We start from the raw sequence: 25,718 nt of genomic DNA on the forward strand, positions 1-25,718 counted from the left end.
CCCCCTGCACCGCACGCAAAGAGCGGCGGGCGGAGGGGAGTACGTGGTCGCACGCTCCGCGCTCCCCAACCAGAGCTCGCCAGAGCACCCCGGCGGCCACCGCCGAGCCGGCTCGCGGGTTCCCGGATGTGCGCCGCTCGCGGAAGCCCCGCCCCCGCCGCCGGCTCCGCGCGCGCCCCCGCCCTCCGCCCCGCTGCGCTCCGCTTTCCCCTCCCTCTCCGCCCTCCCCCTTTTTCGTGCCTTGAGGTTGCGGGTCAGCGCGAGCCACTGCAGTGAGTCCGTCACGGCTCCCGCGCGAGTTTAGGTTGCAGCCCTCGAGCCGCCTGGCCCCCTCTCCCCCTTCTTCCCCTCCTCTCTGCTTCTCTGTCTCTCCCCTTTTTCGCCATCTCTCCTCCCCGCTCTCTCAGTCTCTGAATCTCGACCTTAATTTCTTTTCTTCCCCGCCCGCTCCCGCGTGCCCAGTCACCCGGCCGGCGCGGGCCCCGCGGCGCCGCCTCCCCTCCCCTCGGGCGTCCCGAGGGCCGCAGCCGCCCCAGCCCAGCTGGGCCGCCGCCGCTTCCTGCGGGAGCCCTTCTGAACGCCGACACTCTTCTCCCCCCGCGCCAGCCGCCGACTGCCCAGCAAAATGGTGAGACCTTTGCTTCCCCTATGCACCATCTCTCCTCCGCTCGCCGCTTTCAGGGACGGGGGCGGGGGCGAGCCCCGACGCCCCCGGCCGGCTTCCCCCAGTGGAAAATTCGAGAGACCCAGGCAGGCTGGTGCCGCGGCGGGTCCGAGAGAGCCCTTAGCGGCCCGGGTGCGTTGGCGGCCGGCGGGGGGCGGTGGGCCGGCTGCTTGACAGGGCCACCCGCCAGCCTCTGCGGGGCGCCCCTCCGCCCCTACCCCCCGCGGTCGTCTGGAGTCCGTCCGGGCCTCGACCCCCTCCTCCCGGCCCGTGGGCCTGGTCCTGGCCCTTCGTCGCCCCGCGTTACTTCCCTCAGGACCCTCCTCCACGTGGAGACCCCCTTTCACCACCCACCCCCCCCGCCCCCGACTCGCTCCTTCAAGTTCTGGCATATTCCAGAATCCTGGGGAAATAGTATGTGGTAAATGGCTTTTTATGTAAGACCCACTTTCTCTCCAGAGCTGTTCTTTTATCTCACTCCATTTTCAAACAGTGAGCCTTGGCAGGAATCCTGCCATTTCTCCCCTTTTCTGTTAGTATTTTGCTGCTGTTTGCAGCCTTATGGGGCTCCTTTCGCTGCTGCTTTTCTCTTTGCACTGGCGAACCGGAAAGGTCCAAGGTGTATATTCAGGAAAACGTAGTCCTGCTCGGTCTTTGATAAATGGAGATACTTGTTTTTAAAGCTTCCTTACTGTCAAGGGTTTTTCGTTTTCTTTGTTACCGTCGTAAGTCTCTCTCTCTTGTGGTTGTTTTTGAATCATGGCGATTTAAATTTGTCTTTCCTTACCCTCACATTAATCCCTAGGTAGAATTCATTGCTGTAGTGTTTCAAACCGACGCTAGGGGTGTGTCTCCCGCCTCTGTCACCGTGGCCAAGAAATCAACGACGCCCTTTTAGCCTGTTACCTTACCGGTTCTCTTGCTCCGGGTAGCCGCTGTCGTTTCCTCTTTGCAATCACGAACTGTATACGTAGTAGTTAAAGTTCGCAGTGCTTTTCCATGTAAGATATTCAAACATGGAATTCGGTGGTTACACTTTTTCTAGAAGCCTTCAAACAGTTGTCAGAAGATTTTTAGACCGATCGTTTGACGTTGGGTAATTTCTTGTATTGTATTTCACCCCGTATGTAGAAATCAAGTATTTGAAAATAGAGTGGTGGATTAGTGAAGAGAGAAATTCAGTTGATTGCACTTAAAATCAGTTTGGTGTGATTGTGAGGGGACAGAGTGAAACTAGAAAATTCAAGTCAGCTTTTATTGAAAATACAGGGCAAAAGATTAAGTGCACTTTTCAGTGTACTTAAAATCCAGATTAAGAACAGACTTAATAAATGATTAGCGATTTTGATACACAGAGGAAAATTTTCCCTGTCAACTTGGGAGGCTGCTCAGAGACAACTTTGGCCGTCAAAGTTACAAAACTTAGGTTTTTCCAGACTGCTACAGAAAGCAGCTTAGATCAAGGCCCTTCATAGAGCAGTCTTTTTGTTGCCATAGTTTTTTGGAGTAAGGAATTGCACTTTAGTGCTTTAATACCACTTCCTTATACATATATTTTACTTGACGGTCAGGATCTTGAAGATCTTTGGCCATTGCAGTGAATGTTTTTACCTGCATTTCATTGTAAGGAATAACGATCCAACTTTTTGTTGCTTGTGTATTATATATCAGAATGCGCTGTTTTCCAAGTAGTTTGCTTGCTTGCTTGTTTTCTGTAGTGTGTCCCCTCAGGAACCTCCTCTCCCCCTTTTTTTGTTCTTAAGTTTACTTTCCTGGTACTCAGTGTTTTCTTATCTTTAAAAATTTTAAGATTTATTTTATGATGTTTTCTTATAGGTGATTATTTCCCTCTTTCTAGTTTCCTCTTTAGTATTTATTTTCTGATTTACTCTTGGTTCTTTTAGTCTGCCATTCTCTCAGTTCCATTTCAAGACCTAGTTAATTTGTTGTGACAGAGGCCTCCCAACTTTAGGATTATTTTGGTCTGTTGAATGTAGTAGCACTGGTTGGAATGTGTCAAGACGATACCTATAGCTGAATTCTGCTATATAGGATATTAATTAGCTCAAATAAATTGGGCTTTGGAGTGATCTGGTTCACTGTTCTAGTTAATGGAGTATAAAGTTCTGAAAATTTTCACTCCCTTTGGAAAACTTTATTATAACTCTTACTGAGTATCATGAACCTGTTTACAGTTTTGTCAGTGGGTTTTAATTTAGGAATTAACTTATAAATATCACTGATTAATTCAAGTAAGGGGAAGGTAAAAAGATTGGATTGAACCTATCAACAATCTTTTCTGACAGGTATTTATTTTAGTTGCTACATTAAATATACTTTATTTCTTCTTTGCCTAAGAGTTCAGTCTTTCCCTCCCTTCACCTCTTTTTGAGTTTTAAACTGTTGAGCATCCAGGCGGGATGAAGATTTTATATACACAACACACACACACTTGAGTACTGTGCTTCTAGGAATTTTCCCTTACTGGTCAGTTGTCTATGGTAAAATAAATATTTGTTTATAGAAATACATAAATAGATAACTTCACCATTTTTTCTATAGGCGGGCATGTGTATTTAAATAGAGTACTTCAGTGTTAATGGCATGCAGAGGAATGTAAAAAGAATTAAATGATAAAACAGAGTGTTTAGGTCTGTGTGATTGAAAAGTTTTTGGAGGAGTAAATTTTTAAGGGCATTTTTAGAAACTTCGTTAACTTTTCATGTATCAGAAATAGTTTTTCTTACCATGTACTTAGGATAATTTAAAAATAGGATTTTATTTTGGATGCATATATGAATATAGTGCGTAATTGGCTTTTCTTTTAAATTTTGTTTCTTGGGAAACCTTAAATCTTGTAAATGACCTTTTTATATCTCTGTGTTTTTTAAAAATGTTAATTTATTTGAGAGAGAGAGAAAGAGCAGGGTAGAGGGGGAGGTAGAATCCCAAGCAGGACCACTCTCAGCATGGAGCCCCACTAGGGGCTTGATCTTACTACCATGAGATCACAACCTGACTCGATATCAATAGTCGGACGCTCAAACGACTGGGCCACCTAGGTGCCCCTATTGTTGTGTTTTTAAACTTATTAAAATCATCTCTACAATGTATAAATAGAACTTAAAACATTTATTGCTGTCTACGATACCTGCACTTAGAGTTGCACACGACATACTCTAGTTCTGTGACAAAGGCTACTTCAACAGCAAAGCAAGCAACCTGTCTTATGGTCAGCAGAATTAAAACTGACATCAGTCATGAGGAGAAAATTTCTCTGCTTATTATGTCCCACAGTGGATGAGAAAATTGAAAAGGTGCAGATTGCAAGGTAAAGAAGCTAAGGGTCAGTTGGCAAAGCAGTGCAAGGGACAGACAAGTGTGAGAAGGTTGAAGCATCTGTCATAGGTAGTAAGGCAAGCAAAAGTACAAGGCAGTATAAGGAAGTCAGCTTGGGCAAGGAGGATTAAGTGAGTCAGACTGACCATGGGCCCAGAGTCTGGGCAAGCAACAGGATTCATTCATATCACGAGTACTTGTAGATTTTGTCTCATGTTCATTGGTTACTGTGCTTGGTTGTTGAGGATGTTAAAATGATTAAGGCAGGTTTCTTACTGTCATTTTCGCCTATAACAGTAGACAGTGCTAGTAGGTGTGAAAAGTTAGCTCTAGTTATATGAATAATACAAAGCCTGATAGAAATTGAGGAAAGAGCAAGATCAGTTTCTTCTGGGATAGGGAAAGTTTTATGAATCAGGTGACAATTGAGCTGGGATTAAAAAGGTTATTAAGATTGCAGTAGGCAGAGTTGGAGGCATCAAAGAAAAGACTCTTTAAATCCTGGAGAAAGGAAGAGAAAACATATATTTGGAACATTAGTATTCAAAATGTGGTTCTTGGGCCAGTAGCATCATCTGGGAATTTGTCAGGCCCTAGTCTGGACCAGCTGAATTCAAAACTCTAGGGATGGGGCCAAGCAGTCTAGATTTTATAGCTTTTTAGGTAATTCTGAAATATGCTAACTTTTCAGAGCAACTATTTAGAAAATAGCAAGGAATGTTTTTATTTAAATTTTAGTTGAGTATTTGTTGACATACCTCATACTGGCTGTATAAACATAAGACATAATTGTAATTTCCAAGGAACTTAATCAAGTGGAATAAACAAGACAATTATGCATGGTGACGTGCTATTAACAAACTAAAGTTGGGGATGCTTAAGAGTACATACCAGGGGAGGGGTACCCAGCTGCGTCAGTCAGTGGAGCATGTGACTCTTGATCTCCAGGTTGTAGTTTGAGCCCCACACTGGGTGTAGAGATTACTTTAAAATCTTTAAGTAAAAATACATGGCAGGGGAGAGGCTTAATCTAAACTGGGATGAGGATGAGGCAATGAGATGAATGTCCCTCAGAGGAAGCTTCCTGGGAGAGATGGTGTCTGAGCAGAGTCAAAGGATGCATATTTAGCCAGTGGGAGAGGTGGTCTGCTTAGAGTATTATGTTTAAAGCCATAAGATATGCAAGCCTGTTTAGCCTGGTTGGAGGGTAGAGGATTAGGGTGGAAAGGAGAAAGAGGGTGGTCAGGGAGATTGAGGCAAGACCATGGAGGGGCTTGCATATCATATGAAGGAGTTAACAGTTTTTTCCCTAAAGCCAGTGGGAAGCTATTATTTTTAAGAATGACATTGTCTCATTTACTTTTTTAGAGAGATTAGTCTGGTAGCCATGTGGATAATAAAGTAGAATAAAAGAATATAGGTACGGGGACCAATTAAGAAATTATTACAGTAATTCATGTGAGAAGTAAGGACTCAAAAAGAATGTAGGAGCAGTGCAAATGGAGAGGAGAGACCAAGTATGAGACATTTTAGGAGCAGAAGATAGGACTTGGTGACTGTTGGATTGTGGGTAAGGAAAGGGATGAACCCTGTGTGGCTTCTGGCTTGGGTGACTGGATAGATGATAGTGGTATCCGTTCAGCAAATATTTATTGAACACCTACTAGGGTAAGATTCAGTTCTTCATATTCTAGGGGTATATGAGAAATGCTGTCCCTGTCCTCAAGAAACTTCCAGTTTGTTGGTATGACTTGTTTTATCTCTAGTGTTCTCTCCTCATTTGGTAATCAATGCTTGGAATGCTATGTTGCAAGATTCTAAGTTCGTTAGGATACAGTGCTGTGAAACATTAACACTGCCTGCCACATAGGTATCATGGTCTAGGATAGAAGAAGCTTGGTATTCTAAAGGTAGGAAGAGGTAACATATGTTAGAACAGTGATTCTTAGTACGTGGATCTTGAACTAGCTGCATCAACATCATCTGGGATCTTGTCAGAAATGCACATTCTCTGCCTAGGAGGTATAGGAAAAGGAGATTAAGGGAGTGTTAATAAAACTGTTAATAGAGGTCATAATCTCTAACTTCAGTTAAAATCTGGGTGATGAAAATAAGATTGTAAGGAAATGTAAACTCTAAGAATGCAGAGGCCTTGTCTTTAAGATTACAAATACTTGGTATATACCAAATTTCTGTTTTGGACCTGTTGAATTTAAAGTAGTCCTGGATCATCTAGTTGGAAATGGCCAGCAGGTAATTGGCTCTCTATATCTGGAACTCAGAAGAGAAATCTGGGCTGGGGTTAAAGATTTGAGCATTGTCTATGCATGTGTATTAGGTAGTAAATGAAGCCATGAAACTGGATGAAATTATAGAGAAAATATAAAATGAGAAGAGGGCAAACCCTAAAGCACACTGCATTTAAGAGGAGGTAGATAGAGGATGAGGAATCTGTGAAGGTTATCTGAGAATAAATTGCCAGACAGTTGGAAAATTAGTTAAGAGTGATGTCAGATTTGAAGGAGTCAGCAGTGCCTAGATTTTGCAAAGATTGGGAAAGAGAACTTACAAGTGTCTTTTAGAGGCATCAGGATAGTTATGGTGATCCTGGCAATAGTACAAGAAAACAGCATTTTGTCCTGGTAGCAAGGAAAACCAGGATGCAGTGAATGAGGAATAAATAGGTAGCTAGACACTGAGTGTAGATTGTTCCTTGAAGCTTCCACTAGAAGGAGAGAAGATAAAAGCTGCATAGTTGAGGCTTGAGAAAGAATTTATTTGGGGGTAAAAGGAATAGCCTGGAAAGATGGAGTGTGTTTGAAGATTTAAAGGGAAAAGATGGAATTATTAATAGTTTGAGGTTCCCCAAGAAGATAGGAAATATGGTTCTCTTTAGGCAATAAGAGATTTTTTTTTTAATGTTTATTTTTGAGAGAGAGAGAGCATGAGCTGGGGAGGAGTAGAGAGGGAGGGAGACAGAGAATCCAGACAGGCTCCATGCTCTGCGCTGTCATCAGCACAGAGCCCGATACGTGGCTCAAACATAGGAATCGAACCATGATAGCATGACCTGAGCCAAATGAGCCAAAGTTTAATGCTTAACCAACTGAGCCAGCCACCCAGGTGTCCCGGCATAAGAGATCTTTTTTTTCACCTGTTAATACAAGAGAGGAGATAAAATTGAAAACTCTTAATAGAGGTCATAACTCTAAGTAACTTCAGTTAAATTCTAGGTGATGAAAATAAGATTGTAAGGAAATGTAAACTCTAAGAATGCAGAGGCCTTGTCTTTAAGATGACAGATACTTGGTATATACCAGATATTAAGTAGTGTTAGAAGGAATATGTAAATGAGTAAGTGGCATAAAGGAGTAAGTGCTGATGAGACCATGGAGGCAATGAGTGTTCCTTTTTTGAGACATTTATGAAAAAAAGGACAAAGAAAAGTTAATTTCAGTGGTTTACAGTTGGGATGTATTCTATTTAGGATAGCAGATGTTGGTATTCTTTAGAATTAGAAGAGAAGCCAGGTGAGGGAGCTCTAAGAAAGGATGATTAATGGAATGAGTCCTAGAAGTGGCAGAAAGAAGAGGGGAGGGATAAAGGGAAAGGAGGGACATCAAGAGAGGGGAAAAAAATCAGAGTGAGGAAAGTAGGCCATGGCAACAGATTTGTTTTAATAATGGAGTTCATGTGGTATGACCTAAATCATCTCAGTAATTTGAGATAGTTTGAGGCAAGATCATCTGAAGTTGAGATTAAGGCTAGGCAAATGGGGTGAGATTGAGGGTGAGGAGTATGGAAAAGGATTATAATACTTATTTGGGGAGATTTGATATGCAGTTAATAGGGTATTAAGTAAATGTTGTTAAATAGTAAGTGGACCCAGGAGAGAGCACCAGTGAGTCGGTGACCTAGGGAATGGATCTAGGAAATTGGAGTATTAACAAGAAAAGAGGTTAGTACTTTGTCAGTCTTTTTTTTTTTTTTTTAAGTTTATTTATTTTCAGAGGGAGAGAAAGAGAGAGGAGTGTGTCAGTGCACGAGCAGGGGAGGGACAGAGAGAGAGGGAGAGAGAATCCCAAGGAGGCCCCGTCTGCAATGACGGCATGGAGCCTAACATGGGACTCTATCTCACGAATTGTGAGATCATGACCTGAGCCAAAAATCAAGAGTCAGAAGCTCAACCGACTGAGCTACCCGGGCGTACCTGTCAGCCTTTGTTTTAATAACTCCTGATGAAATTACATAGGTCTAAAAGGAACCATTTTTCTGAGTTCAGATTTTATATATAAGGGCTATATCTAGTTGTAGATTGATATTCTTAATTTTTTTTTTAAAGTTCTAAGGACACTATTAATACATTTGCTTAAAAATTCAAATTATACTGAAAGGTATAAATGGCAAGTGAGCCTTTTCTGGGCACCTCTTTTGCTTGTATTGATCAGTGTTAAGTTTCTTGTATACTTTTCCAAAATGGAGCTTTTTGGTATTTTTTTCAACCCACGGCAGTGTATGGATTTATTGCTATTTCATAAGTAAAGAGATTTTAACAATACCATGGTCTAGTTACTCCTTACAATGTCATTCCAAGGTTTTTAACTGTATTTCAGTTAAGCACTGACTCAAAAACAATTCAGTGTAGTTTTTTAATCAGCAATTTTGTAATGATTGAGGTTGAAAGTAATCTCTACACACAGTGTGAATTGAACTCACAACCCTGAGATCAAGAGCATATGTTCTGACTGAGCTAGCCAGGCCCCGTGAGAAAATATTTTACCAGAACATTTTTTTGTACTTATTTTTTCTACTTATCACCTTGTTAAGCATTAACTAAATGGGTAACAATTTCTTTCTTTCTTTCTTTCTTTTTTTTAACTTTATTTTTGAGAGAGAGTGAGCAGGGGAGGGGCAGAGAGAGCCAGAGCCAGAGAATCCCAGGCAGACTCTATGCCATCAGCACAGAGCCTGACGTGGGACTTGAACTCACAAACCGTGAGACCATGACCTGAGCTGAAACCAAGAATTGGATGCTTAACCAGCTGAGGCACCAAGGTGCCCCAGGATAACATTTTTTTTTTTAATTAAAACAAGAAAATGACCTCCAAAATGTAGTCTATAAAGCATGTATTTTATTTCAAGTTTGCCAGATTAAAATTACTTCCTCACTTTTATACTTCCAAATAAACCTTTTCTTCAGCAGCCCACATCTACTGTCTTTTCTGAATTTTCTCCTTGAACTCCCATACCCTTTTTGTGATTATGAGTTGACAGTTAATGTGTAGATCTGGCACAGGAGTAAATTTCGAGATGTGATTACTGTATGTTTTTGGGTTTGTCTTTGGTTTTGATAATCCTGTACTATAAAAATGTTTTTAACACTTGAAGATTTCTATAAGAAATCTTTTATTTATTTTTTTAAATTTATTATTTTTTTTTAACGTTTATTTATTTTTGAGACAGAGACAGAGCATGAACGGGGGAGGGTCAGAGAGAGAGGGAGACACAGAATCTGAAACAGGCTCCAGGCTCTGAGCGGTCAGCACAGAGCCCGATGCGGGGCTCGAACTCACGGACCGCGAGATCATGACCTGAGCCGAAGTCGGATGCTTAACCCACTGAGCCACCCGGGCGCCCCAGAAATCTTTTAAAATTTAGCATTGAAAACGCAGCTACCCGTAGGTTCTTACAAGTTCCTTCCTCAGAGTTTTGTTTTGTCAGTTAAAGCCCTTTATTAGGTGTATCATAAGGAGGGCTGTGTTGATAATCTATTGCTATCCCAAGAAACATTTCTGTGAGATGATACTTTGAATTCTTTTTGTAGCATAATTAAATTTATCTGTACTCTAACCAGGTCTCTTTTGTCCTTTGTAAATAATACAGAGTATTTTTGTGTGTGAGGATTAGTTATGCATTTTAAAACCTAGGTACAAGGTAGTGAAGCATAGCAACCTACCATTGGCTTTAATGGAGCTGTCTGTTAGCACTTTTATTTATCCTTAATCTGTCTAGTTTTAGGGCTGATTTTTTTTGTCCTATCTACCTGAGTCTGATGCCACAACCAATCTCCTATTATAGGTGTGCAGTAAGCCAGCATCCTGGGGTATTGTTTACTTGTAAGGCAGTCTTTAATAGAAATTGTTTGTTTGTTTTTTTAATTTTTTTTCAACGTTTTTTATTTATTTTTGGGACAGAGAGAGACAGAGCATGAACGGGGGAGGGGCAGAGAGAGAGGGAGACACAGAATCGGAAACAGGCTCCAGGCCCTGAGCCATCAGCCCAGAGCCTGATGCGGGGCTCGAACTTACGGACCGCGAGATCGTGACCTGGCTGAAGTTGGACGCTTAACCAACTGCGCCACCCAGGCGCCCCAAGAAATTGTTAATGTCAGGAAAGAAAAGTGCGAGTAGGTAGTAAGGGAAATCTGTGATTTTAAATCTATTTGTGTTAAAACTGTTTTCCTAACAAATACAATTTTATGAATTATAAACTAAGTCATAATCTTTTTCAAGTAAATAATGAAATTTATGAACAGATATATTTACGCTCTGCTTTTCTGTTTGGCTGTCACTCTGTCATCATACTTCTTGACTATTTGCTCATTTTCTTGTTTTTCAGTACACTACAGTCTAGATCTGTGATGTCCAAATTACTAGCCACATGGGACTATTAAAATTTTAATTAAAATGAATTAAGATAAAATAAAATTATAAATTTAGTTCTTTAGTCACAGTAGCTACATTAAAAATACTTAGTGGCTACTTGTGGCTAGTGGTTACTACATTTGTGCAGATATAGAATGTTTATGTCATTGCAGAGCAGAAAGTTTTATTAGATAGCACTGGTCTAGAATGATTACGTATCTGCATTTCACTGAAAGTTATTATGTTGGCAGTAATCTAATTACCAGCATGAGATTTGGAGTTAGAAAGATTTGAATTTGGATTCTGGTTCTGCCATTCATTAGCTATGTGACCTTGAACAAACACCATAAGCTCTCGACCTTATTTAGTAGTGTAAATTGGGAATTAAGAACACCTCAAATTGTGACAATAATGAGTGTCTGGAAATCCAATTGGTACTCATTAAATGTATTTGGTTCTTCTTTCTTTGTACTTGGCTTCTTTGTAACGTTGGAACTTGTTGGAAACTCTTGGGAGTTCTTTCCTTTTTTGGCTTCCGTGACATTTTCTGCTAGTTGCTGTTCTGCGTCTCTGACCATTTTTAATCTTTGTTGCTAGCTTTTCATCTGGGTTTGGTCCAAGGCCCTCTAAGTATTGATTGTATCACTTTCCCATTTAAAATCCTATATATCATAGGATTAACACAGCCTTAACATAGCTCAGAGACTCGATAGGTTCTACCTATTGCTTACTTTGCTTATTTCACCATGTTCCTGCTTTTGCTCTATGCTCCAACAACTTGGTCTTGTTATGTTTTATTAAGTATTGTATGCTAGGTTTATTCTGCTGTCTGTTTATTACTACTGTCAGAGCTTTTTGCATCGGCTATGTTTGGAATGCCACAAAAGTCCCTCAAGTAAGTGACTGAGCCTCCCACCCCCATGGCAGGTCACACCACGTTCCTATATTATGCCAGCTGCCAGCATAGATTCCTCCATATTATAAGAATTTAATAAATATTTGTTGAACGGGTGAATTGAGTGAATGCATAAATTCTTTATTTTCAAAGTTTCATCATCTCTTCTGTAGTGATGATTCATATCTTCAGCCTGCGTCATTCTTTTCTGTTCAGTATGAGGATCTAACTGCTTATAGGATATTCACTCTAAATAAAGGTTTGTGTAAGTCACCTCAACTCATCATAACTAAAACCACATTCATTATTGTCTTCCTATTCATGCTTCCATTATTCCCTAATTTTTCTTATTGGAAACAATTATCAATTCATTCACTCCTGGCCGGAAACCTGGCATACCTTCTTCTCCCCTTTACTACTAAAGTCTTAAGCAGTTCTCAGTTGCAGCCTGAGCTAAGAGTAGTAGAACATAGAAACATGTGGCCTGACCTGTGGGGGTAGGAGGCTGTTACTTACTCAGTTACTTACTTGAGGCATTCCTGTTGAGTTCACATACTATTACTGATAAAGAGGAAAACGTATTTATAATGTTCCCAGCATGTTAATACTTTGTGCCATCAAGCAGTGACAGCTGAATCCAAAACACACTAACAAAGCTAAAAGTAGTGAGCCAACAAAGAATAATGTATACTATCCATACAGCCCACATTCTTCCTCATGACTCAGTTTGGCCATTTATCTATGTTGGAAGAATTTATTGCACAGTTCCTCCAGATGTTTGTGCATTTTTCTTTTGTTTCTATAACTTAGTTTCAGATACCCCTTCTTAACACTTTTTTCTGTTACTTTCATCTGTACCTTTATTTTAAAAAAATTTAATGCTTTTTCCTTTTTTTTTGAGAGAGAGCACAAGTGGGGGAGGGGCAGAGAGGAGACACAGAATCTGAAGCAGGATCCAGACTGTGAACTGTCAGCACAGAGCCCGGTGGGGCCTCGAACCCACAAACCGTGAGATCATGACCTGAGCTGAAGTCAGATGTTTAACTGACTGAGCCACCCAGGCTCATCTGTACCTCTTAAAAGTCCCATACTGGGGTGCCTGGGTGGCTCAGTCAGTTAAGCGTCCGACTTCGACTCAGGTCATGATCTCACGGTTCGTGTGTTCATGCCCTGCCTCGGGCTCTGTGCTGACAGCTCGGAGCCTGGAGCCTGCGTTGGATTCTGGGTCTCCTTTCTCTGCCCCTACCTTGCTTGTGTGCTGTCTTACTCTGTCTCTCAAAAATAAATAAATGTAATTAAAACATTTTTTTTTAAAGTCCCATACTTATTAGTTAGCACATCTTTATGCTTAATTAGGATTTTTGTTGGTTTTGTTGGTACTCTAATTGCATAGGTTTTGAGTGTCTGCTCCCAACTCTGTTTTCCTTAAGCCGTTTTGTTTGTTTATTTTAAGTAAGCTTTTTGCCGAGCATGGGGCTTGAACTCATGACTCTGAGATCGAGTCACATGCTCTAATGACTGAACCAGCCAGGTGCCCCAAGCGATGTTTTTTTGTTTTTGTTTTTGTGTTAATGTTTACTCATTTTTGAGAGAGAGAGAACATGAGCAGGGGAGGGGCAGAGAGAGAGGGAAGCACAGAATCCGAAGCAGGCTCTAGGCTCCGAGCTGTCAGCACAGAGCCCGATGCAGGGCTTGAACCCACAAACCGTGATATCATGACCTGAGCCAAAGGCAGGTGCTTAACTGACTGAGTCACCCAGGTGCCCCAAGCCATGTTATTTTTAATCGTAGTTTTAAGTTTTTTAGTTTTAGTTTTTAAGTTTAAGTTTTTTCAGGAGCATCAGTATCATGTTATAACAAACCTGTCTTCCCATTTAGAATCCCCCAAATGCCTCTTGAATCACCTTCTTTATCCCCATTGCCCCTGGCATTGTTGGAATTTCATTCATAGTTCATGTGGACTATTTCCATAGCCACCATAATGCTTTGATGTTTTTGCCTATAGTTTCTTCCTTCTTCATTCTGTCTTCCAGAGTTGCCACCAGAGTTTTTCTTCTGAAAAGGAAATCCAGTGTCACTGCCTTATTTGAAAGTCAATGCTACCTCTTCTATTAAAATTTTAAATTCCTTTGAATGCCACTCATGTTCTGATCATTGTTTCTAGCCATCTTTATGCTATAACCGAGTCAGGTTACTTGATTCTCAAGTGTCTCATCTTTTTTTTTTTAACTTATTGGTGTCTTTGTATATATTTTTTCTTTCATCTACACTGTGCTTCTCCTTTCTCTGGCAAATATCAAGATCCTGCTGGCAATGGCATTGGGTGAAAACTTTACCAACTCCCTCAGGCAATTAATGGCCATTTGTAAGTAACTTTCATAATAGTATATACCATATTTCATTGTGTTTAATGCCTCCCCTAAACTGTGGCCTCCTCTAAAGCAGGGGATGCATTTTTATTCATCTTTGTAAAGCCTGTTCCCATTGTAGTATCTCTCATAGAATATAAGTGTAAGTGGTGGATAGGTAAATAGACACTTTGCTTGCTGGCTTGGGAAGCCAGCAGAGGTGCAGCTGGGTTAGTTATATTTATTGTCTAGGTCTGTGGAGGTATTTGAAAGTCCTATGCTTAAGTGCATTAGCACGGTGGGGAAGCTACTGAAGGATACTATTGATTCTGAAAGTTACAGGACTTCTTTTATGCTTCAAGAGGTTTTTTGTGTATCTGAGTAAATTATCAGTTGGATGTGAGTATGTTATTTCATTTGTTAAATGGTAAGTAGACTTTTCCATAAATAAAGGAGACTCAATGTATAAATAGTGTTTTTGTTTACATAAGTTGATTTACCATAACATTTTTGTACTAAGTGTATTCTAGAACAGCTGATAAACTGAGACTCCCGTTCTAGATCTTTGATTTCTTAATTTAGCGAACTTCTGTGTTTGCCCACTGCATATATCAAACATAGTGTTAGGGACAAAAATGAAGGAAAAAATACATAGCTCTAAAGATTCCATAGCATAGATTGAGTCAGGCACGTGGAGGAAAAAATGATAATACAATACAATTGTGTGTGTATTGTATGTATATGCACACACACAGGTTTCAGTAGAGCTATTATAAGGTGCTAGATTTCTTCTGGTCACTCTGCTTGTCCAGTTTGAATTTGACATGTAGCAGCTATTTGGACATTTTATTCTGGTCATCTTACTCCTAGAATAAAGTTGTATGATGTCAGACAATTAAGTACTGAAAGAAAACTGTCGTCATTTTGTTGTTATGTTGCTTTCAGTGAATTTTATTTGATGTTATGGAACATAATATGGTGTGGTGGAACACTGTTGAGATATAAATTGGAAGACCTCTAATGGAGTATGCTGACTTACACACACACACACACACACACACACACACACACACACACACACACACTATTTGTAAAGTGGCCACCAGACTGACTGATTAAGAGTTCTTGTGGGTACTGAGTAAGATAATTATTAAGGTGCTTGATAAAGTGCAAAATACTGTTTAAAGTTTAAAAAATCAAACTACTAAAGGGTGGCTCAGTTGGTTAAGTGTCTGACTTCCGCTCAGGTCATGATCTCGTGGTTTGTGAGCTTGAGCCCCACAGCTCAGAGCCTGGAGGCTGCTTCAGATTTTGTGTCTCCCTCTCTCTGCCCCTTCTCCACCTATACTCGGTCTCTTTCTCTCTCTCTCTCACAAATAAACATCAAAAAAGTGTAAAAGAAAAATCAAAGTACTAAAAACTAGTCTGTAGTATTCTTAGCAGATCTGGGTTTCATAATCACTTCATTCTGATTTCTGTGCAGCCTCTGTCTATTAAGTACTCATTAACAAAGTAGAAAATGTATCAGAGTGTTGGGTATAAGTAACAGAATACCCACCCAACTAAATGTGTCCCAAATAATAAGGAATGTACTAATTCACAAAATGAGAAGCCCAGAATCAGAGTTAACAGAGTAGTTCAGCAGTTCATCCAGTTTCATCAGGGACATAGGTCAAGATCACATTAAAGGTCCACTTGTCCAAAGAGGACCGCCACAATTTCATATACCAGCATATGCCTGAAGGAAAAAAAAGCAGGGAGCACTTTCTCAAGTGTCTCTTTTTATTAGGTTCCAAGTCTCATTAACAGATTTTTTCTTAAGTTCCATTGTATTTTCCAGGTTTCTTACATACCAAAAAAAGACCTCTGTGCCTTTTGACCACCTTCCTTCAAGGCAGATCTTCTAAATTGTCCCTAGCTTACCTTCCATCACTAGGCCTTATGTAATAAAAACAAGCTCAGTATTTTATTTGGTGCTCTGAACAGAAGTCACTGATTACTGATGGGATTGTAGGCAGTGAGATTATATCTGGTTTCTGATGTTAATACTGTATTTCTTCCCTCACCAATACGTGGCTATAACCCTGTGTTGTCAGCCTCTTCACAAAAGTTTTTTTGTACCTAGGTTACCCTAATCAAAATTCTGCTTCCTTACCAAGGATATCACTTGCCTTGCGCAGCAGCCGCCTCAAGTGAAGGAACAAGTTGGAAAACTTTCAGTAAAAGACCAGACAGTAAATATTTTAGGCTTTGTGGGCGCCATACAGTCTTTTGCAACTACTAAACTGCCATTGTAGCTTGAAGCAGCTATAGATAATACACAACAAATGAGCATGGCTGTGTTGCAAAAAAAAACCTTAGTATACAAACACAGGTGGCGAATTCTTTCTAAAAGTGCAAACATCAAAAGAAAAATAAATTGAACATCATAAAAGTTAACTTTTATGCTTCAAAGAACATCAAGGAAATGAAAAGACAACCCACTGAATGGGATAAATTTTTACAATTCATAGACTGATAAGAGACTTCTGTCTAGAATATATAAAGAAGTCTTACAATTCAACAATAAAAAACCCAGCTAAAAAGTGAGCAAAGGATTTGAGCAGACATTTCTCCAGAGAAGATAAACACATGTCCAATAAGCACATGAGAAGATGCTCAATATCACTAGAGAAATGCAAATCAAAACCAAAAAGAGATACCACTTCATACCCACTAAGCATGGCTATAATCAGAAAGACCAGATAAGTGTTGGTGAGGATACGGAGAAATCAAAATCCTCATAACATTGCTGGTGGGGCTGTAAGTGTTGTAGCTGCTTTATAAAACATTTCTATAACATATTAAACATAGAGTTGTTACATAACCTTGTAATTCCATACCCAAGTATCCACAAGAAATGAAAAAAAAACTTGTATGTGAATGTTTATACAGTATTATTCATAATGGCCAAAAAAAAAAAAATGGAAACAGGCCACATGTATACAGATTAAATAAATTGTGGTATATCCATATAATATTATTGGCAGTAAAAATGAAGTATTGATTCTTGCTGTATTACATGAATGAACCTTGAAAATATTCTAAGTAAAAGAAGCCAGTTATGGAATACATACTGTATGGTTGCATTTATATGTGGTATTCAGAATGGGAAAGTATGTAAAAACAGAAGGTAGATTAGTAGGATGTGTCAGGGAGATGGGGAGTGACTGTCAGTGGATATGGGCATTCTTTTTAGTGTGAGGAATTTGATTGTGGTAATGGCTGCACAACTCTACAAAAAACCATCCACTTCAGGTGGGTGAATTGTATGGAATGTGAATTATATTTCAGTATAAAGCTATTTATTTTAGAGTGTGCGAGTAGGGGAGAGGGGCAGAGGGAGGGAGAGAGAATCTTAAGCAGACCCCATGCTTAGCGCAGAGCCCAACACGGGGCTTGATCCCACGACGCTGGGATCATGACCTGAGCTGAAATCAAGAGTTGGACACTTCACCGACTGACCCACCAAGGGGTCCCTAAAGCTGTTATGTTAAAAAACCAAACCCATAAAAGCTATGGTAATCAGAACAGAATGGTATTGGCATAAAAACAAACACCTAGATCAGTGGAACAGAATATAGATCCCAGAAATAACCTACACATATATATGGTCAATTAATGTATGACAAAGGAACAAAGACTACACATTGAGAAGAGGATGGTCTGGTCTCTTCAGTAAATGATGTTTAGAAAACTGGAGAGGCACATGCAAAAGAGTGAAACTGGACCACTATCTTACACCATATACAAAAATCAATTCAAAATGGATTAAAGACTTAAATGTAAAACCATAAAACTGGAAGAGAACTTAGCTCCTGGACATCTGTCTTGGTGATGATTTTTTGGATTTGACAGCAAAAGCAAAGGCAACAAAAGACAAAGTGAACAAGTGGGACTGTCACACTAAAAAGCTCATGCACGGCAAAGGAAACTGTCAACAAAATGAAAAGGAAACCTACTGACTGGGAAAAATATTAATAAATCATATATCTGATAAAGGGATATTATCCACAATATATAAAGAACCCTACAACTTCATAGCAAAATGACAGTCCAATTTAAAAAATAGGCAGAGGATATCTATAGACATTTTTCCAAAGAAGACATGCAGGTGGAAAACAGGTATATGAAAAGATGCTTAGCATCACTAATCATCAGGGAAATGCAAATTAAAACCACAGTGGGATATTACTTCACACCTGTTAGAATGGCTGTTACTAAAAAGCCAAATAATAAGTTTTGATGTGGAGGATGTGGAGGAAAGAGAACACTTGTGCACTATTGGTGTTAAGTTGGTGCAGCCACTATAGAAAACAGCATGGAGGTTCCTCAAAAAATTAAAAATAGAACTGTATGAGCCAGCAATTCCACTTCTGGGCACTTATCTGAAGGAAATGAAAACACTAACTCTGAAAGATGTATGTACACTCATGTTCATTGTAACATTTACGGTAGCCAAGACATAAAGCAACCTAAGCGTCTATTAATGGATGGATGGATGAATGGATAAGAAACTGTGGTGTGTGTGTGTGTGTGTGTGTGTGTGTAGGGTGGAATATCACTGTCATAAAAAAAGGAATCCATCTGCAACAATGTGGATTGGGGGCAATATGCTAAGTGAAATAAGATAAAATTACTGTATGATCTCACCTGTGGAATCTTAAAACCAAAAACTGAATTCATGGATACAGAGAATAGTTTGGTAGTTGCCAGAGGCAAGAGATGGTGGATGAAATAGGTGAAGGTGGTCAAAATATACAAACTTTAGTTAGAAAGTAAGTCATGAGATCTACAGCATGGCAACTATAGTTCATAATACCGTACTGCATATTTGAAAGTTGTTACGAGAGTACATCTTAAAAGTTCTCATCACAAGAGGGGTGCCTGGATTGCTCAGTCGGTTAAGTGTCTACTCTTGATTTCCGCTCAGGTCATGATCTCACAGTTTGTGGGATTGAGTCCCATGTTGGGCTCTGTGCTGACAGCCTGGAGCCTGCTTGGGACTCTCCCTTTTTCTCTGTCCCTCCTCTGCTTGTGTGTGTGCATGTGCGCCCTCTCTCTCTCTCTCTCTCTTTCTCTCTCTCTCTCTCTCTCAGATAAACATTAAAAAAAAAAGTTCTCATCACAAGAAAAAAAATTTTGTGACTGTCTATGGTGATTGATGTTAACTAGACTTACTATGGTGATCATTTCACAATATATACAAATACCAAATCATGTTGTACACCTGAAACTAGTATGTCAGTGATGCTTCAATTAAAAAAAAAAAAAAGATAATCACTGAAAAAACCAAACCAAACCCCTAGAGGTGGTAGGCCTGATATGCTTGGGGCCATGGTTTGGCAACCCCCTAATAGATTATTACTTCTTAATTCTCACGCAGAGTCATTTCCTTCTATCTGTGTTTTCCTTTATCTCTTTTCATTGCTGCCTTCTAACATCTTCCTGGATACTCCAGTTTTTCATTCACAATTTAGTATCTGTGTCACATTTTCCCTCTAGGATCCCCCATTCCTTAATTGTTTATGCACATCTTGCTTTAGTCTTCCTTGACCTTTTGTTTTACTAACTTATACTTTGAACTGCTTGCTTTCACACTAGTTAGGGTAGTTGGTCTCTTACCATCATCCAGAACTGTGCTACTACTGGGGTTATATTTCCTCTGTTCTGAGATTATTTTCTTAATTATAATTACTGAAAATGCTATGCATACAGAGTTTTCTATTTTGTTTTAGGATTATGTATGTTTTTAAATTAAAATATAATACCAAATTATTGTTCCAAGTTGTTGGATGGTTTCTGTGTAATATAGTGTTTTATATTTTCCATTGCTATACTATTCTCCTTAGCTGTCTCCACCTATCTCACACCCTATTATTGTCTCGTTTTTGTGATTGAGACTATGTTAGATATATGAACAACACATTTTAAATTGCTTTGTCAGTGTAAGTTGGCAGTGACTAGCCACTTGAACCTAAGTTTTCCAAGATGAGAGGAAAAACGGTTTCAGTAACTTACAGCTTCTCTTATATAATATAGAGAGGATATAGCTTTATCATATATTGGTGAGAATACTATGGGAATTATGTTAGTGTGAGTTCAAATTTGGTCTCTGTCACTACCAGTTTTGTGACCTTGTGCAAGTTGCTTAACCTTGACATCCCTATTTACCAAGAAGATTGGAGGATAAATGAGATAAATGTATGTAAAGTCTCTAAAAGAGTGCCCAGCACATAAATGTTATTTCTTTTTTTTGTATTCAGTAAACTTTTCTTTTTTCCATCCATATTTATATTTACAAAGCTAACTAGTAAAGATTACTTTCTAGATCTGTCAGCTTTTGCCTTTAAAAAAAAAGCCCATGAGAAGTTGACAAAGTAACATTTATTGTTTTGCATGTTTTGTTTGAACTAAGGTAGTTTTTTCTTTTAAGTTTATTTTGAGAGGGGTGGGGGAGAGAAAGAGAGAACAACAGGGAGGGGCAGAGAGAGAGAGGGAGAGAGAGACTCTCATGCAGGCTCCCTGCTGTCAGCACAGAACCCAGTGCAGGGCTCAAACCCATGAACCATGAGATCATGACCTGGGGCCAAAACCAAATGCCTAACTGACTGAGCCACCTAGCAGGAGCCCCGGAACCAAGGTAGTTATTTAAAAATTTAAGTTAGTGCATCTGAACTTAGTCTGAGATATTAGGACTTTATATAAAGAATTGTTTTCATTTGATGGAAATAATGTTATTGTTATAAGTAAAACCAGATGAAAAGAGCCAGCAGGGTTTTTGCAAACCTAGACTTTCAGAGAGGTCTCTGCTTTAATAAAGCTTTTGTTGTGTCTGTTGCTACTTGAGAAGTATCTTACACCTTTGGGAATGAAATCTTATTCTTAAATCCTTCCTTTTATTAATTGCTTACAGTGTATTAAACACTGGAAAATATCATTCTTAACTTTTTGGACATACACTCCTGTAAAAATTTTGGGTTGGCATAAAGATGATTAATTGGTGAACGGACTGTGTTTAAAGTTCATATGACAGTTGTTTGGAACTTAATACATTTTCCAAAGAAATAACAAAAATGGATGTACCTAATAAAGATTTACAACAAAAGCATATTTCAGTGATAATTCAAAAATATTTATTAAGTATTTTCTATGTGTCATGCACTGAAGAATAACTGTAATGAAAAACAAAACAGTAAGAATACAATCCATTGAACAAATTTGTGGGATGTAGCTAAAGCAGTGCTGAGAAGGAAACTTAACAGCGCTAAATGCACATTTCAGAAAAAAGAAAAAAAGTCTCAGTAATCTTGAACTCCCATCTCAAGAACCTGAAAAAAGATAAAAAAAACAGCAAAATCTACCCAAAGCAAAGAAGGGGGAAATAAAGATAAAAGCAGAAATCAGTGAAATTGAAGACAAAAACAGAGAAAATGAATGAAATCAAGAGTTGGGTCTTCAGAAAGATCAATAAATTGATAAACCTCTACAAGATGGGGAGGAATAAAAGAGGAAACAAATTCTCAGTATCAGGAATGAAGTGGAGGGTATCACCATAGACCCTTCAGACCTGGCAAAGATCATATGGATATACTATGAACAACTCACATATAAATTTGACAACTTTGATGTAATGTAATGGACCGTTCCTTTAAAAATACAAACCACTACTGTTCACCCAATATGAAATAGATGATTTGAGTAGCCCCCATTACCTTGATACCTGCCCCCAAAAGTACAAACACTATCAACTTTCCCATATTAATGTATATGTAAAAATTTTAACAGAATGTAAGCAAATAGAGTTAGTTAAGCAGAATGGAAAGAAAATTGTATACTATAGCCAAGTATGAGCTCACTGCAGGGATGCACGACTGGTTCACTATTTGAAACTCAGTATAAATAATCTGTATGAACAACTAAAGAAAACTCACATGATCACATAATTTGATGGAAAAGGCATTTAATAAAATTCAGGACTCATTCATGGTTTCTTTAAAAAAAATAAAAATACATACATGGGGGAACTAACTCAGTTGGTTATGGAATATCTATAAAAACCTATAGGAGGGGGGCGCCTGGGTGGCTCAGTCAGTTAAGCGGCTGACTTCAGCTCAGGTCATGATCTTGCGGTTTGTGGGTTCAAGCCCCGTGTTGGGCTCTGTGCTGACAGCTCAGAGCCTGGAGCCTTCTTCAGATTCTGTGTCTCCCTCTCTCTCTGCCTGTCCCCTTCTCGTACTCTGTCTCTCTCTCAAAAATAAATAAGATTAAAAAAAAAATCAAACCTATAGATAACATTATACTTAATGGCAAAGACTGAATGCTTTTCCCATGAGATCAGTAACAAGGCAAATATCTGCTCTCACCACTCTTTCAACGTAGTGATGAAAGCTCTACCTGGAATAAGGGAAGAAAAAAAGGTATACAGATTGGAAAGGAGGAAAATCTCCCTATTTGCAGATGACATGATTGTCTACATAGGAAATCCTGGGAAATCTACAAACAAAAAACTAGAACTAATGAGTTCAACAAGTTTGTAGGATATAAGGTAAATATACAGAAATCATGGTTAATTTTAGAAGAGAAAAATAGGATTGGTTAGGTTAGCTATTAGGTAAATTTTAAACTGCAAAATAAAATAATAGGTATCACTATTTCAGGCCCCAATATGCAGTAGGATCTTTAAAATAGTTAACATTATGTACCTTCAGTCATTTACTAGGTGAAGTTATAGAGTAAAATTTTGGAGTATTTATCAGGCTAGAAAATTTTAGGGTTTTGTTTTTCTCCTAAAATAATTTGACAAGGTCAGATGTTACTAACTTCTGTTGGAAAACTGGTCACTTTAACAGTGGTATACTGTATTAACGAACATTTCTGTCATACGATAGCATCATAACTAATTTTTATAGAGTATCTACAAAATCCCTGTTGCCAGATTTGTTGCTATAACTAAGGTCATGTTTGATTTGTATTGCTAACAGCATCTGCTGTTTTTGAGATTTCTTGCCTTATACTGTCTGTTGTACTGGCTTACAAAAGAACATAATATAAAGTTAAGCATACTCTGTTTGGGAAACTTTTGTCTTCTGGACCAGCAGGATGCTTCAAGGTGTTTCTTGACATTCCATGTCTGCCTTCTCTCTCCCTATCTCCCTCCCTCTCCTTCTCTCTTCCATATTTAAGTATGTCTAGCATCTTCATTAGTAGTCAAAAAACAATATACCTAGCAGGATCCCTTGAAATCATCTAGTTGAACTTTTTAAAATAACTTTATTTTTATCTTTTAAGTTTATTTAGAGAGCGAGTGTGTGCACACGCAGAGGTGGGGGAATGACAGAGAGAGAGAGAGAGAGAGATTCCCAAACAGGCTCTGCGCTGTCAGCTCAGAGCCTGATGCGAGGCTCGAACTCACGAAACTATCGTGACCTGAGCCAAGATCTAAAGTCAAACACTTAACCAACTGAGCCACCAAGGTGCCCCCAAACTTCCCTATTTCCTGAATGGAAAAGTCAGGTCTAGAGAAAGGGGTACTTGTGAACTCAGCCTGATAGAGACAAGAGATTGGTCCCTGGAAGTCTATGATCTTTTCACTTCCTTTCACCCAAATTGATCTATCCACAGTTTGAACCCCTTGTTGTATACTTCTGAGAGTAAGAAATAATCTGTCCTCAAACAAGTATTAAGATGGTTAGTGATTTTACTTTAGAAACTGATTTCTTTATAATAATTATATTAACTGTGGGAAGTTGGCAAACTTTGTCTTTCAGCAGATGAAGACTTTTGGACTCTCACTTTTTCTTATTTAGTATTTTTCAAATTTACCATATTGTAGTTATCAATTTTGATACACATTAAATCAGGAATAGGAATATTTCTGGCAAAGAAATGAAAGTATTTTTGGATCTCTTTTATTTCATTTTGTTTAGAGTTACTTTGATCTTGAAGTGTCTAGATGTAAGAATAAAAATAAATTTTATGAATGCATACTGTAAATTTTAGACTATTTTCAAAGGGCTGCTGTCAGAATATGTAGACATTTATCTTTAGTAGACTTTAAGAGGTGACAACATTGTCTTATTTGGTTATAGGCTCTTCTTGGGAACTATAAATATTACTTAAGTATTAGAGTACTGCCTGCTTATTGGACATCCAAGTGCTTAGTAGATACTTATGAGGGTGAGTATCAAGGGAAGCAAAAATCTAAAGTTCTTTAATAACTGGACGTTTAAGAATTTATTGAATAATATACCCTTTATGTTTGTTCGTTTTGTTTGTGTTTTGTGTTTATTTATTTTGAGAGAGAGAGAGAGAGAGAGAGAGTGTGTGTGTGAGCAGGGGAGGGGCAGAGAGAGAGAAAATCCCAAGCAGGCTTCATGCTGTCAGCACAGAGTCCGATGTGTGGCTCAGGGCTTGATCTCATGAACCATGAGATAATGGCCTGAACCACAATCAAGAGTTGGATGCTTAACTGATTGAGCCACCCAGGTGCCCCAAACATGTTCTTTAATATGTTGATGCTTAACATGCCACTTAAACCAGGTTCCTAAAGGCTATCTGGATTTTTACATGCACCTATAAAATACTTCCTTGCATAGATTTAGGACAGTGTTAAATTTGGCAAGGGATATCAAAGGATAATGAAAACAATTGCTGCCTTCATGGAGTTTAAGATCTAAGAAGGGAAGTAAGTAAAGGATGAAAGAATTAGAAGGACTATAATTAGACTGTATTAGAATTAAAATTACTATAAGCTTCTGGTTTCTCATTGAAAACTAATCTAAAAATATTAATTTGCTGCCTTGAAATGAGTATGTTATATAAACAAAAATCCATATAGTTCTTGAATTATATGAGAGGAAACTATTACTATTTTAAAAGAAAGTGATATATATATATATTACATATATATATATATTTTAAGTTATTTTGAGAGAGAGGGAAAGAGAGTGAGTGGAGGAGGGGGAGAGAGAGAAGGAGAGAGAATCTCAACCAGGCCCTGCACTGCCAGGGTATAGGAGCCCGATGTGGGGCTAAACTCAGGAACCGTGACATCGTGACCTGAGCTAAAACCAAGAGTCAGATGCTTAACCAACTGAGCCACCCAGGCACCCTGAGATGTGTATATTTCTTAACTAGAGACTTGAATCTATGAGTTATAAAGCAATTCCATTATACTTGAGATCAGTTTTATTGAGGTATAACTTACATATAGTAAAATTAACCAATTTCAGGCATACAGTTAATGTCTTGACAGATGTATAGTTTTGTAAGCACTTCCACAATCAAGATGTAGAACATTTCTTGTCACTCTAAAATGTTACCTGATACCCTCTTAAATCCTAGCAACCCCTGATCTTTTGGTAACTATAGTTTGCCTTTTCTATTACTTATAAATGGAATCATGCAGTATGTAATGTTTTGTATCTGGCTTCTTTCACTTAGCTTCCTGATTTTGAAATTGATTTATTTTGTTGTGTGTATCAGTAGTCTTTTCCTGTTCACTACCCAGTAGTACTCCATTGTCTGGATACACCACAGTTTATCCATTTGATGGTTGGTGGACATTTAGGTTGTTTCTTGTTTGGACTGTTGACAACAGAGCTTCTGTGGATATATGTGTACAAATCTTTATGTGGACATGTTTTTATTTCTGAATGTTATGTTAAACTTACTATTAAGAATCCGTCAGGGGCACCTGGGTGGCTCAGTCGGCTAAGCATCCGACTCTTGGTTTCCACTCAGGTCATGATCTTACAGTTTGTGAGTTTGAGCCGCACATCAGGCTC

General features: G+C 38.9%; 1 protein-coding gene across 2 annotated transcripts in view; it reads left to right on the plus strand.

Annotated features, from left to right (window-relative positions):
• The first annotated feature begins 215 nt into the window (after positions 1-215).
• PPP3R1 (protein phosphatase 3 regulatory subunit B, alpha) overlaps positions 216-25,718 on the plus strand; it is a 68,759-nt gene continuing 43,256 nt past the window's right edge. Inside the window, exon 1 of one of the 2 annotated variants that reach the window (XM_040458219.1) lies at positions 216-628. In XM_040458219.1, the coding sequence (XP_040314153.1) occupies positions 626-628 (3 nt within the window). In that variant the 5' untranslated portion in view covers positions 216-625. The remainder of the gene's footprint in view (positions 629-25,718) is intronic. The other variant, XM_040458220.1, reaches the window with a different exon arrangement.

The sequence above is a fragment of the Herpailurus yagouaroundi genome, unplaced genomic scaffold, assembly GCF_014898765.1.
Source record: "Herpailurus yagouaroundi ecotype Mexico unplaced genomic scaffold, PumYag 221, whole genome shotgun sequence".
In the NCBI taxonomy this organism is placed as follows: domain Eukaryota; kingdom Metazoa; phylum Chordata; class Mammalia; order Carnivora; family Felidae; genus Herpailurus; species Herpailurus yagouaroundi.